The sequence below is a fragment of the Stigmatopora nigra genome, chromosome 11, assembly GCF_051989575.1.
Source record: "Stigmatopora nigra isolate UIUO_SnigA chromosome 11, RoL_Snig_1.1, whole genome shotgun sequence".
Lineage (NCBI taxonomy): Eukaryota > Metazoa > Chordata > Actinopteri > Syngnathiformes > Syngnathidae > Stigmatopora > Stigmatopora nigra.
The window spans coordinates 10,282,748-10,298,037 of NC_135518.1; the positions used below are offsets into that span (position 1 = coordinate 10,282,748).

Consider the following 15,290-nt stretch of genomic DNA (forward strand, 5'->3'; position numbering starts at 1 on the left):
TCAACAAGTTCTGCACGAGAATGTTTAGACTGACATGCAGGCTTTCCTACATTCATTAGTATACACCCAGTCAAAAATAAATGACCTTATTTCATATCTGAATCTCTACGGGAGGGACTCCCCCACACTTTAATATGAATATGTAGTAAATGAAATATTTATTTAATCTGTTTCAAGAAATGTGTCAAATACTTTGTCTGGCCATCAATTTTCCATAGCTCTTATCCATAGCTGCAGTCGCTCTGAGCTGACTTGAGGCAAGAAGCAGAGAATTCTTCATCTATCCATCTTTTTTTTTTCGTTTCTACTCAGGCTTATTGAGGTCAATGGTAAAATGGGGCTCATTTCCATTGAATTTGGATAATGTAAATTGCATATCTGGATTGGTCGCATCCCAATCGCGAGCAACATTCATTCACACATAAAAAGAGCTGTCCAATATAAATGATTAAGGGGTACAGTTATTTGTCGGCCAGGTGTCTTTACCAATATGGCCTCCCTCTAGTTTTTGCAACCCTAGATGTAATGCCATGTTACACCACTCTTCAGTACCACTTGTAGAGCACTGAGAGGAGAACAAACCTGTTAGTGTTTATCTTATTTTAGTTTTTTTCTTGATGTTATCCAGTTGATAAAAGACCAGTTTTGCCCCTAACAATGTACAATATCTCGGGATAATCAAAAGTCAAGACAATTGGATTAGCTTTGGTGTCCCATGTAAAAAATGTGTTGTGAACATCAGTAGTCAAAATACTTTAAGTCCTGAAGACAACACACACTCACCTCCCCCATCCTTCAGGGTGGGGCAGCCATCTGCCTTGAGGAGCAATAGTACAATGACCAGGTCAGAGGAATCCATTCATGAGCAAAGACTTTTCTGATGGTAAAACTTCATCCCTGACCTCCTGTTGCCAGACATCAGTAGCTTTTATTCTGCAAAATATAGAAAGATTTTTTTATTCAGATTGGATGTTAGTTTGCATATGAGAGTTTAACTTTTGTCTGAACAAAAAACACATTTTAGATATCCACAATTATATTCTTTCAACCTACAACTTCTATCTTAGATATACAAAAATGTCTTTTCCTTGGGAGAATTTTATTTAAAATTTAAGTTAGTGAATCAAGAGTTTCATCAAAATTTTACCCATTTGATATGGATATTTTAACTCTGTGACTATATGATATGACCTTGTATATATCTGAAAATAAAAATAGTGGGTTACACCAACCCCTGTTATTGTGTCACTGTAATTGACGAGTTTATTTTCAACAGTTCCCTTGCTAAAGTGTATCAGTTGCATAAGAACATTGTGACAAACGCAGCTTCTGAGTCAACCAGGTTAAGCTGTTTTGTCAGTCTGACACCAGCATGCCAGAATGGGAAGACCAACCTCATTGCTAATACTCCAAAGTTGATCTTTTTCCGACCTCACACTATCTAAAATGAGGTAACATCAATTTGAGTGCATGAGGGGTGAAGTAAAATATCTTGTGATCTATGTTGTGTATGAGGTGTGAGAGGTTATTGATGCAACCAACCGTTGACATCAGTGGCATCTATCAGTGGAGCCAGTCTGTCTTTAAAAAGGAGGAAGTGAGTGTGATTATACATGTGTGCGTGAGATGAGGCAGTCAGACAACAACAGAAGTGAAAAACAGGTTCATTAGAAGTTCATCGTGCTCTCCAAGTAGCTACCATCAACATTGGTTTTGGCCGTTTTGCTCTCATTTTGCCTTGTTTGTTTTTCTCCCGTACTGTACACTTAGGGTGCTCTCAACGGCACTTGAGTGGGAGAACTTTAAAAAGATTTCTTACTGTTCAACTTCTGTAATCTAATTTTTGAAAGATCGAGGTAGACCGGGTACCATGGCGCATCCGTTGCCATTGACAGCAGATTTTAACAACCTTCTGTTATTGCAACTGAAATTAGACTAAACTATCAGCTCACCCAATTAAGATTGTATGTTCCTTCCATTTGTTTCCCATTCTTAAGTCTAATTCTAACACATCCTGTATAGATTGGAAAAGACCCTTCTGTCATTACTAAATCAAAGTAGGGCCCTTGAAGGCGTCATTGAATGACTTTGTTGTGACAGGATTTGAGAGCACTGACCTCAACCCCAACAAACACACTTGGGATGATCAACAAAAGAGATTGAAAGCACAGAACAACCACCTTGGAGACCCCCTTCATCGCCAGCAACTGTGCCCTCACAATCATTGTGAATGAATGTGCGAACTATAGCAAAAGAATCTTCCACAAAGCTTTCTCACAAGATACAACAGCCACGTGTCCCTGATATCCTATACCTCTATATCACCATAACTGTGCACTGCTACACACATGAAAGATTTTAAAAATGAGACTATAAAGCAGCTATGACACCTAAGCCCATTATTAAAGAAAAGAAGCCAGGCAGCTTGCAGATAGATTGAAGTGCTTTTTGAATAAATGAATCATCCAACATAATGCAAAAGGAATTATTACATGTAAAAATATATAAATAAATATCAGAGATTTATGACAATGGTCTCGGTGTGAAACAGGGCCAGGTGCTGTCGGTATGCATGAAGAAGAAATATAAAAGCCCTCCAGATGAGTCAGAAACTTGATGATGGGGAAAAACGATCTTTCTCTACCTATTATGATGGCAGACACACCCCAGGCTTCGCGAGAAAATCTAATGAATCATCATGGATGCAAACGAGGATAACATAAGAAAGGTTATCTGTGCATGATGCAGGACCAGAAAAAAAAGCAAAGGGAAAAAAAAGAAGCAGTGGGTGTTTTGTGAGTCATCATTACTGGAGACTTGTCAGCGGCAGCAGACGATGTAAGGTGAGAAAGACTGATAAAACTTGAACGTTGGGGAGAAAAATATGATTAAAATCAAGTTACAGGTACAGTACAAGCAAGAGCATGTTTCTATATGCCCTCAACTGACAATATATTAGGTAAAAATGTACAAATATTTGAATGACATGTTGGCAAAATGTAGTGAATTATCACTCTCAGAGAATGTTCACTGAGTTGTTGTTTTTTGGTAGTAAATATCATATATTTAATGTGCATTTTCATCAGAAATTCATACCTCTGCACACAGGCTTTAAATAACACAGAGCTATGACATGACCTGAAGTGTTGAATGTTATATTGATGGATATTGTCAGATTTATTCATGCACATCTGCAAGATACATTTCCAACTCAATAAATTGCCCATAACACACTTACCATCAGAAAAGTAAAACCTGTTTCTACTGCATACCAGAACATTTTAAAAAGTTATATTTTTATTAATCTCTGTTCAAAAGGGCAACCCATTATGTATTTCTGCCAAATAGGAAGGTTGTATTACAATAAAGATGGGATGATTTTGTTGAGCATATTTTTAGACACTCGATTATATTTTAAATATGTACACTTTTTGCCCCTATTTTAAAAAGAAAGTAATTTGACATTTGGAGAAATGTGTTTGTTTTGAAGATTTCAAACTTAGCCCTGACCAAGATTTACAATCATAGACAAAGCGTGCTGTCTTTTAGATCTTTTGTTTTTCTTCACCATTATAAAAAGATGTCAAATACAGAAATGTTGACGAGTGTGGATTTGGACGCTTCACTATCTCTGTCAGCCAAAACACATAAAGGCTTGCTTTTATGACAGAAGTAGTATTACCTTCTCAAATTGCTTTGCCTAAGCATTCAACAATGCAATAAAAAGAAGACCCCCTTTGGCATTTTCCCTCAAATGGTGCGCTTAAACTTTAAAACGAAAGCTCAATGTGCACTAAAGTCAAATTAACCATTTAATCCATTGGTTGACGGCACCAGACGTCCAATCCGTTTTTATTGGGAGAGGTTTACTGCGATCATTCATTGCCAAACCCTCCTATTCAAAATGGACAGGGCGTCTAGGACTGTCAATGGCCCCAAATCATATGTATTCACTGGCAGTCTGAATACATAACCACTGCCTTTCTATTTTTCACCCACTTTTGGAGGCAATAAGAATTATAGTTTAGATCTGGTAGCCAGCCACATACTTGGACACCAAATGTTGATATATGGCACAAAAATGTGATGACCAAAAAAAATTGTCATTTGTTACCATTGAGTAATTCTATGTTGTCACTTTTCAAGAAGGAAAAAAGCAATTCAGCTATTATTATGGACTTTCAAACCGGAATAGAAGAAATATAACTCCAAATACACAAATTGCGTGTGTGTCACGCTCTTTTGTCGCCAACATGGTGTCACATGTCAACCTCCTCATGACATTTTCGGCTCAAGGCCATAAAAAAGCGATCATGGAAGCAAACAGGAACAAATTCTAGGGTTCACCTAACATGCACAAAAAAAGGCACTATAATAACTTCAATTTAAAATTCTGACTCATTTAAAAATATATATATATCAGTATCTTTTTTCTGTAAGATTTGGAAGTCTCAAGCCTTCATACTTCAATCACCATTGAGTCTTACTATATCCAAGACTCCACTCAAAACAGCCGGCCATGCATGACCATAGCATCCTGTTTCAACATCTGCTAATGTATACATGTCAAAGTGTCTGATATTTGTCAGACAACATATAAAAGCAGATGGAAAGCTCCCTAGGGGGACAAGGGGCCATGTATAACTCAATTACTATGTACACACACACACATATGTCAGTGAAAGACATAAGTAGCCATTGGGTACAACAAAAAAAGAAGTCCTTACTGGTCCAATGCTGCCCGGAGGCAAGTGGCCCGTGATGGATCAGGCATTGATTTGATTTGAAGCGAGTGTGAAAGCTTCCATGCGTGGCCTCTGCCAAAAAGGCTGAACTATGATTGAGCAATGGCCGTCTGGAGGCTTTGCTCAGAAAAGCGGTAATAGAAAAGCTGGACCTGCTGCACACAATCAACTATTTATACATATTGATAGGAAACACTATCATTTTTTCATGTCTTGTGTCCTTTACAATTTCTCACATTAAGTCTTTGGTCACCATTGATGCAAAGACATCCAATTTGAGGTGGGTGGTAGACAGGAAAGGAAAATACTATTTTGTATCATATTTGTGGTCAATTCTGACTCGCTGAGTGGGTTCAATTCCCACTCGATGGCTGTGTGTTTGGAATCGCGATTGGTTGCCTGTCTCTATGTTTGCCTTACAACTGACTGGCGACCAGCTTTGTGTGTAGTCCGACTATTGCTCTGAGAACATGTCATTATTATAACCAGGACATGTCATAAAAAAAAATCGAAAATACAGCAGTCTCCTAATTTTTCCAGAAACTAACAGCGGATGTTGGTCCAAGCTCTGTAAAACCTCATACATTATTAACTCAACTTCTTTGTTTACACAAAAACACAATAATCCTCCCAGACTTGAGGTGATGGGTTGCAGTAAAGCCAACACACAGTATCAGTGATTTCAATCTGCAGTCTGGAGCAAAGAATTCAACTGTGCAGGGAAAATAAACCCAGAGGCAGGACTACAAAGCAACCCATTTGGGACCAGAAGGTTTGCGTTGAGAGAGAACTTGTATCGTTTGAATGGAGAAACATATTCTGTTGGTAGGTTTTCCTAAAAACAAAAAAGTGATTCACAGAAGGGGGCTCAGCTGCTGCTGCACAAAAACATCAGAGGGTACATTCTTAAATTGTACCATATTGTTTGAAATAACGCACATTTCAGGAAGAATGCTCAATGCATTGAATAAGAATAGTCCCGAAACAATCATGCACTTGCATTTCCATTGGCACCTTTTTGATTTCTTTCGGAAAATGCTTTGGTTTTGTCATTCAGAGCCTGAACGCTAACTCAAGACAATTTTTATGTAAAGGGGTCAGGAGTGGCAGGTTTCACTGTCTAAAACTCCACCCTACAGACAGTAGGAAATAACAAATAAAAAGTTCTCCACTTGCTGGAGGCTGTCAATGTAGACGGTGTCATCTTTCAGACAAGGAGGCACCGCACGACCAGTGCAACATCCCTTTGGCATATCCAGATAGATGGTTGTCCCTTTGTTGCTTTGTTCTGGTCTGGAGCGAAACATTTGTCATATGAGTCAACGCTTTATGACACCCCTTCCATAGACAAAGATGCTCATAAGCAACTGGTCTTTTAAATCATTGAACTTGAATAATTAATGCAGCTCTAAGTGGTGCTGTAAATCAACACAGACAGTAAAGAGTGACAAGAACAGCTTTTCATAGATTTTACCTTTAAAAGTAGTGGTTCTGTATCTTCCTACTTTATGCTCTTTGTAAAAGACCGCACTATGAGAAATATCTAAGACTACCATAAATAACTTTTAGCTAATTACGGCATTAATTACCATTGATGGCTCTCCAAACTAAATCCATTTTTACTGAGAAGGCTAGCAGTGAATGATCGGGTTTCAGTGCCATCAATGGTGATAAGATATTCAATCTATTTTTACTGGGAGGGGCAGCCAACCATCATCGACAGTGGCAGTTGCAGTCAGTGAGTTAATTTATTAAATCTAGGGCTCCACTGATCAAGATTTTCGGTTCGATCAGTTAACTAATCCAACTCGTTTTCAAAAGAACATGCTTTTCATAAAGGGGTGCTGGAGCCTATCCTAGCTAGCTATGGGCACCAGGTAGGGGACACCCTGAATTGGTGGCAAGCCAATCGCAGGGCACAGAGAGAGAAAACCATTTACACTCACAGTGTTCAACCAGCCTACCCTGCATTTTTTGGGATGTGGGAGGAACTCGGAGTACACGGAACAAACAAGCCCGGGGGAGAACTATAGCAGACCGAGAACAAGGCCCAAGAATTCAGATAGTGATGGATTCCCCTGTACGAGTAGGGAGAAAGAAAGAAGAAAATGGCTGCGTATGCAGAAAAATACCACACTTATAAGTTAGGAAAGTCATTAATAGTGTTCTATCACGTTCCTTTTCACTTTTTCTTAACTATAAAGAACATTTCTAAAAGCTGCATCTGCACCAACTCTGTAATTTGAAATCAAAGCAAACATTGTGCATTCAATAACACAAAAAACATAATAACAGGGGTCATGAAGCAAAATTATTTTCCACTTCAGGGTTGACAAGTGCATAAAGCACTTGAAGTGTTTTTCTTAAGAAGGTAATGATAGAATAGTCCAGTTGGCAGCTGGTTGATTGGTGCTTTCTCCTTGGTCACCTGACCCTTGAAAGCTTATCTGCTGTCATCTGGCCCATTGTTTCTGTTATCTGAGGTGATCAAGGCTGAGTTAAGCCCCAGTTTTTTTTTTCTCTCCTTCAATGTCTTTTTGTGAACCTGATGGAAAAAACTACCAGCAGGGAGCCTGAAAGGAGACTTGCTGTGATCTGCCGCCACATACAAAAGCAGCAGAAGGATCGAATTAGAACTTACAGAAAAACAAGTAACAATGATGTTTTTGTGTTTTTCTTGGAATATATTTAACATTGTGGGACAAAAATACTGTCATGTAGTTTAAATGGCCTTCAAGTAGTTGACAATTGCTCAATATAGACCTTTTATAATGGAGAAAATAAATAAAAAATGACACTGCTTACATGAAGTAAATGTGCTGTCTATGAATATGAATTTGGGAAGTAAAACCAATGAAGTCTAAATGTTTTTATCGCAAGTGAAGCAAAACCACAATGGAGACGTTGGTAGAAAAGGAAAGGGAACCTGATTGCAATGATCATGAAGTCATATTAAACCTTCCTTAGGCAACATAATCCATTTCCCAACTTAAGACATTTTGCATCTGCTATTTGGTATTGATAGACATACCACATAACAATAAATATCAACAAAAAGGAAGGATGCATTAACAGCATTCTTTATCTCAAATGAGTAGATGGGAACGCCAAAGTACTGTGATGGAACCTTGACTTTAAGATGAATAGCTAGATAAAGAAGGCATTCATTCCTGAGGTAAATATTGCACATTTTTATGCACATAAGCATGAAGGACATTCACATCAGCGTAAACCATATAAAAACATCAAAAATTCCAGACGTACTCAAAGAGCAAAATCACACAAAAGTAGACAGGACAAAAATGATTGTCTTATTTATATCATCATTTCTGATTATGATGCCTTGTCTTGACCATTCTCTATTAATTATGAAAAAATATATATGCTTGCTACTAGGATGCAAAAGGTAGCAGGTAACGGGTGACCCTATTTCGCAATTTTTCGATTATTGCGGCCACATTAACAGCGGTATTCGAGGGATTACTGTACAGTTATGTATTTTATTTTACTTCCTTTCTTTCTTAAGATAAGCTCATGCATAAACTGCAACTAAGTTTTCTTATTCATATGTATGCATTTCTTCATCTTTAACCGATTTATATAAGGTTGTATTGATGGAAAACTTGCTGACTGCGGAAAATGAATGGAATGATGTTCCAAAGAAAAAATATATATGATTTTTTGAATTAATTAGAATATTTGCAATACATTGTATGTCTTAAGGAAATACTGTGAGACATTTTTTTTCTTAACCTGATCTTTCACACTGTGTGGGTATGCATCATGATTAAGGCTTATTTTCCTTTCTTCTTCTTAGTCTGTATACTTGACATCTGAAGTCAACCTGACATCAAAGGATAGAAGTTATTTTTTGAAAAAGCCTATGAACAGTAACTGTGAAATTAAAGCAAAGTTGTCATTTTGAGGAGGTTATCCTGTTGTGGAATAAGTTGCCGCTGGAGAATTGCTGTTGACTGCACACTGCTACTCTCTATTCTTTATCTCGCTGGCATTCTTCTATCTCATTTCAATAACCATTCTTTGGTGAAGAGCCCCCTTCGCTCGCGTTCACACTTCTTGTGATTTGTATTCTAAGTAGCTCGCAGATCTTTTGTATGCCAAGGCCGATAGCAATCTGAATTTTCTTGCCGACAGTAGAGTCAGCATACACCATGTCAAAGCAGAATGGGATGAATCTTGTTGCAGGGATTTCTTAAATCAAAATTGAACGTGGGTTCATGTATAATACCAAATCCATTGGCAAATATGACTGTATAATTACGATTCCTATATCTGCTCAAGGATTAGTTTAAAAATAACAAATGTTTTCATAGTAATTTTGCTTTCGTATATTGTTGACTTTGTCAAGTGTCAATCTACTTTATCTAGGTATCTGCAACCATACTCAATAAAGCATTAATTTGTGAACATTTGAGGACACAACTTCATAACAAACTAACTCCAAATAACTAAAATGTTACAATTTCACTGAGTGGGTGGGTAAAAGAGAAAACAAAATAGTGCAAAGCAACTAAACCGGGAGATGTGGTCAGAGAAAGATAACACAGTAAATGCTTGAGTCTGGATAGTGTTGATAAGAACAACATAGCAATACAGTGGCCTTTCTCCCTCCACCACAATCACCCCGTTCCTCTCCTCAGGAGTTCCTTTGAGGACACAAACCACAAAAGACGACTGAAAAACCACATTGATAAGCCTCTGAAGCTTGTAAGGTAAATCAATGTGTAGTATGACTGATGACCGTCGATGATTGCATGATTATCTTTTGCCCTTTCCATGGAGCTAAATCTTTTTTTCCTGAAGTTTAAAATCACAAAATCAACTTGTTGAATAATTTCACCCCTGTATATGTCTAGATGTTTTGGCCAAACAGAAAACACGGTTGCTCAAGCTTCTACGTCAACCCATGACAACAGCACTTTTTACATAGTCAGTGTTTATCATTGTATACTAGAAGTTCCTTATTTTTAAGTATCGCCACACTCTTACAGTTGCATAACACCTTGCTGTTGTTGTTTTTGAAACTCAGCTGTAAATTGAGGCTTTTTTTTGATAGCTTAGTATAGTGAGAGCCTACATTTTTTGGAGCTGCATTTTTCTTCCTGCCAAAGATGATGCTATTAATCAGAGTCAGGGAGACATCCATCAATTTGAGTGACTTGATATGAGTCCAAAACTAATACTATAAAAGGCTGTCATGAAATATTGTCAGGTAGGACAGACGGTATTAAAAACATTTAAGGAAAAAAATACTAATAATTTGTGCATGTAAGGCTTAAGAATAGTTGGCTAGAAATCAAATCGACGACATATATCAATGTGGGGTTTATCATTTGCAGGTCTTATGGTGCGGATTAAGTTTCAGACACCCGCCAGTTTGCTCTCTAAGGACAGAGGCGTGTTCTATGTGGCCGGGACCTGTCATCACTAACTTAACTGAAATCAGAGAAGATTGGCAAATCTGTAAGGGAGAGAGGAGAGCCAAGTCGTACGCCTCTGGGCTGTTTGATTGAAATCCCTCATTATAGCATGTAAGATACTTTGTACATCCACTAGGGTTACTCAGCGTAGATTGCGCTAGGGGGATATAGAAAAAATGGGCCATTTTATATCATAATAATTAATAATAATTAATTTTGAAAGTGGCTGGTTTTGTGCATGTTCACCACCTCTTTTTTTAAGTATTTATTTTAATTGTAATTAATTTATTCAGTCTTTCCAACCAGATATAATGTATTGGATGAACCTACAATTGCAGATGGTGATATAACTCTTTTATTTACGATGATATATGTCCAATCATCTGGCTCTTTTCATCTTTCTGATGTGAAAAGAAATGTATTTGTCATTATTAAAAGTCTAATTTAACTAATATATCTCTGGCTTTGCTACAAATTCAAATACTTTAGCTCCCTATAAATTAATTGTTCATTCATCTGCCACATGTTTCTGTTGTGTGTTGATTTATCTCACTTCATATTTTTGCACAGGGAAATCTAAGGGTCGTTGTGCATGATTGATGTAAGTATTATGGAAGTAAATCTGTAGAGACCTAACATCTTTATAAGTCCTCCTTTTTTTGGAACAGTACCGCCTCCTTTGAGGGGGGGGCCAAAGGGGACACCCACTACATTTATTGAGGCACATAGAGCAGTCACTCACAACCACAACACGCTGTTCAGATGCCCTCACACACTGCAGTACTGACATTTCATTAACTTGTTTTTTTTCAACATTTAGGTGAGTTTTTTTCCAATTAATTTAAAAAAACATGCTATTGTGTTTCTGCAAAAAATGTTGCAGATAGAACAGTTTGGAATAAATCAATGGTTTATCTGGTGTTAAATATTTCATATAAAATAGTAAATTACCTTATCTAACTGTGTCCTGTCATTGCATTTTTCTTATAGGTTGCAATGTCCATTTTCAACTTTGACAACAGTTCTGACAACATGTCAGAAGAGTCTGGAGACTTTGACATGGATTTTCAGGAGCCATGTGGCCGAGCCCTAAGCAACGACTTCAACAAGATTTTCCTGCCGACTGTTTATGGGATTATCATTTTTCTTGGTGTCATTGGAAATGGATTAGTAGTTATTGTGATGGGCTACCAGAAAAAGGTGAAAACAATGACAGACAAATATCGGCTCCATCTGTCAGTGGCTGACCTCCTGTTTGTTTTCACGCTTCCCTTCTGGGCAGTGGATGTAGCCAGTAACTGGTACTTTGGAAGTTTTCTTTGTGTGTTTGTACACATGATCTACACTGTCAACCTGTATAGTAGCGTTCTCATCCTGGCCTTTATCAGTCTAGACAGATATTTGGCTGTTGTGAGGGCCACAAACAGCCAAACCACAAGAAAGCTCCTGGCGAGCAAAATAATCTATATCGGTGTGTGGCTACCCGCAGCTATTCTTACAGTCCCCGATCTGGTTTTTGCCAGAACGCAAGACACAAGTTCGTCAAACATCCTCTTCATGAATGATGAAAGCATGGAAGCGGCGGACTCCAGGATCATCTGTCAGCGCATTTACCCAGAAAATGACAGCCTGATATGGACGGTGGTCTTCCGCTTCCAGCACATCCTCGTGGGCTTCGTTCTTCCCGGCTTGGTCATTCTTATCTGCTACTGCATTATCATAACCAGGCTGTCGCGAGGCGCTAAGGGTCAAGCACTAAAGAAGAAAGCCCTGAAGACCACGGTCATCCTTATCCTTTGCTTTTTCTCCTGCTGGCTGCCTTACTGTTTGGGCATCTTCTTGGACACTTTGATGATGCTCAACATGTTCTCGCCTTCGTGTGAACTGGAACAAGCAGTGGAGAAGTGGATCTCTGTCACTGAAGCCTTGGCGTATTTCCATTGCTGCCTAAACCCTATCCTCTACGCTTTCTTGGGAGTGAAATTCAAAAAGTCTGCCAAAAGTGCATTGACTGGGAATAGCAGATCGAGTCAAAAAGCAACTCTCATGACAAAAAAGCGCGGGCAGATTTCATCAGTATCAACCGAGTCTGAGTCATCGAGCGTTTTGTCCAGTTAACTTGACTGAACTTTTTGAAATGTGAGACTTGAAACTAAGCTCAACATTATAGTACAACTTATATAGTTGTGTTCAAAATTACAACCTAGTTTTCCATTGGTTTGCATTCTAATTTTGTTTTCCTTTGAGCTTTACAGTCAGTTTTTTTGTCAAAACTGTAATGTCAAGTTAGGTCAGGCATAGAATGTCTTTACTGTGAGGGAATGTAGCTGCTTTCAAAAATTGTAAATAGTTTGAAGAGTTTTGTGTACTCGCACTTATTTTGTGTGACTATCTGAGATCTTTTATTTATTGTTGTCATCCACACTGGAAGTTTTATGATGGAAACAAATTGCATGCTGCTGTTTTTTTGTTTGTTTTCTTTTAAATATGTTTTACTATTAAATGTGTGTTGGTATTGGTGTTTTGTATTTTTTTATACCTGAAAATAAACATTTTTGATTCTTTTAGGGATTGTGTCATGTGTGTTTTCACTCAAGTAGCTCTTGATGGCCCTGGGGATTGGGGGATGGGATCATGTGTGTTACTGGGCGGAAACAAGGGGTCCCCATGCACAAATGTGCCCACCTGATCTAAGTGGAAAGCAGAAGGAGAGCTGTACAGACCCTGTAATTGCAAGAACATCTGTGCACTTTTATCCTAAGCAGCTCTGACACCAATGTGTAGAGCCTTCCTTTATAATTAAACTCCATATGGCGTGCTAAAGGAAAAAAAAAACAAGTTAAGATCTTATTTGACCCTATTCATTTTGCCCTCTTGACATTTGGCTTGTTGTTGTATAGGCTACAAGTGTTTAACCATTTAAACATGGTCAATACCGTCACACCCTTTCTTTAGCTATTGTTTTCTTAGAATAGCTCATAAATTTGGAAAATGCAAAAAGAAAAGCTGTCAAACCTGATTTGATCTGATTTGTGGTCTGTTAGAACCAAAATAATTCTATATAGTATTTATAATGTATCATTTTCTTTGTCTTTTAATGTTTTTTTCCTTTTATTTAATGGTGCTATTAATAACTAGTTACCTCAAGTGAATTTAAAACATTTGTTCCTTTTTTGGAAATCTTTAATGCAGCCTAAACTCCATTTCCAGCAGCCGCCTAATATATTTAAATTGGAGACCCTTTACTAGATGATAAGTAATACATTCTGTTACATTCATTGACACCCAAATTTTACGCTTGGGGTGGTGACAGATTGATGTTCAAGTTGGAGACTAAAGGAAGCTGACAACAATAGATGTCGAGAAGAATGGAGCCACTAAACGGCTGCCGTGCAATGCAGAGTTGGCCTTCCTTTCAACAAACCAATGGTGGTACATTTCCATTTCTTTACATGTAAAAAGGTGTGAAGTGCCTCCATCAAGTCAGATACTTAATGGATATTTGTGGCCTCTCAGAGAGAAACAGGATAAAACCTAGAGGTGCTTCTTCAGTTGGAAATGTTCTCAAATGACTCAAAATTTGCATAAGACCTTGACTGCTTTGCCGCCGGTGTGGGAGAGAGATCTTAGGTTAACACTAGAGTCTCATCCAGAGCCTTTTTATCTGCTTCTTTAGCTGTCAGAACGCATCAGCATTTGACTGGAGAATCATATTATTAGACATAGAAATATACTCACAAAAGGTGCAATGCAGGGAGAAGTTTGTCTTCAGGAAAGGAAAGAACTGGTGAGAGAAAAAAAAGTTTTATTTGTCAATCAAGACCACCTCCACTGTTGTTAAAAGCAGCAAGATGCAACTCAGAATTTTTATTCTTTGTCCCATCTTGAAAAGTCAGACACTGGGTTTCTCATATCTCATGGCACCAATGTAAATACATTAAATTTTCATAAAGCTTATCCTCACAAGAGTCATCTGGGCTATTGGAGTCTATCCACATTTTTGGGATGTGGGAGGAAACTGGAATACTTGGAGAAAATCCACGCAAGCCCAGCGAGCAAATGCAAACTCAACTGTCATACCCAGAATGGTGATGCCGACCTCCTAACCCCTCTTCCAAAAGGTCCCCTAATTTACATCTAACAAAACACTAACTACTGACTATGCATGATTGCAAATTACCCTGAGTACCTGATCAAGTGCAAAAAATTTAAGGCAGGGGTCACACAGTGTACATAATTGAGCAGGTGCAACTGCATTAATTTGTAGGGCTGTTCTTGCTGTGCAAGGTTTTCAATGTAGTGAGTTGAGGGCCAAATCTGTTGAAATGGTAGAGTATATTTCCCAATAGCAGTGTAAACCCATGATCCAAGTGACTGTCTTTTTCAAAATTCCCACGAATAAAATATCTAAATTCTTATCCTTGCAGATTACCATTCTTCCAAGGAGACATTGCAAAGCTTAGATGAATGGAACATAATAGCACTAACGGTTCCCTTGAGGACGTGACCTGCTTCACTAATAGTCACATTGTTTGGCTGGAAGAGCAAACAGCAGGAAGACTGTTTCCTGCATCAATATCTCATGGAGCCAACGGTCTGAGAAAAGCTTTGATGACAGCCCACTGTATTCACACCACCATCACTTACGCTGAAAGCTAAGCTCGCAATGGTCCCTTGATACTGAACGCCTCCAGTACCTTCCACTATGGCAAGAGAGGATCATTATTAGATGGCGACCGTTCAATGTTCACATAAGACAGCTTATATGGTGTTTTCTTTGATTGGGATTTTAGGTAGTATTTATATAGTGCTATTGGGACTGAAATGTGGATATGGAATTATTTTAGGAATATATGGCCTTATATTTGCATATGGATCCATTTGATTTTTGCAAATCAATGCTTTTATTTTGGACAGGGTGCAGTAAGAGTGATTATATAACTAATATAAAGTGTTTTAATATTTATTTTAATTAAATATGCATAGATGTGTATTCATTTACATTCCAAAAAACAAAATAATGAATTATTGAAGAGTGTAATGGGAGACATGAGCAAGTAAAAGCAGTACAAGACAGTGACTTCAAGTAAACACTATGAGAATT

The 15,290-nt window shown here is 38.0% G+C and overlaps 1 protein-coding gene and 1 long non-coding RNA gene across 2 annotated transcripts in view; one reads left to right on the forward strand and one right to left on the reverse strand.

Moving 5' to 3' along the window:
• The window catches only part of LOC144204512 (uncharacterized), a 31,232-nt gene extending 17,266 nt beyond the window's left edge, over window positions 1-13,966 (reverse strand). Inside the window, exons 1-2 of the long non-coding RNA XR_013327905.1 lie at window positions 13,925-13,966; window positions 784-933 (exon numbers count right to left, since the gene is read on the reverse strand). This is a non-coding gene — a long non-coding RNA (uncharacterized LOC144204512). The remainder of the gene's footprint in view (window positions 1-783; window positions 934-13,924) is intronic.
• On the forward strand, window positions 10,909-12,674 carry cxcr4a (chemokine (C-X-C motif) receptor 4a). Its single transcript, XM_077728745.1, has 2 exons — window positions 10,909-11,006; window positions 11,177-12,674. Exon 2 carries the CDS (start codon window positions 11,183-11,185, stop codon window positions 12,302-12,304), a length of 1,122 nt encoding a protein of 373 aa, XP_077584871.1. The 5' UTR covers window positions 10,909-11,006; window positions 11,177-11,182; the 3' UTR covers window positions 12,305-12,674.
• Window positions 13,967-15,290: the final 1,324 nt, after the last annotated feature.

Excerpts from the sequence above, each read along its gene's own strand:
- cxcr4a (XM_077728745.1), top strand. The coding sequence starts at position 11,183 with ATGTCCATTTTCAACTTTGACAACAGTTCTGACAACATGTCAGAAGAG.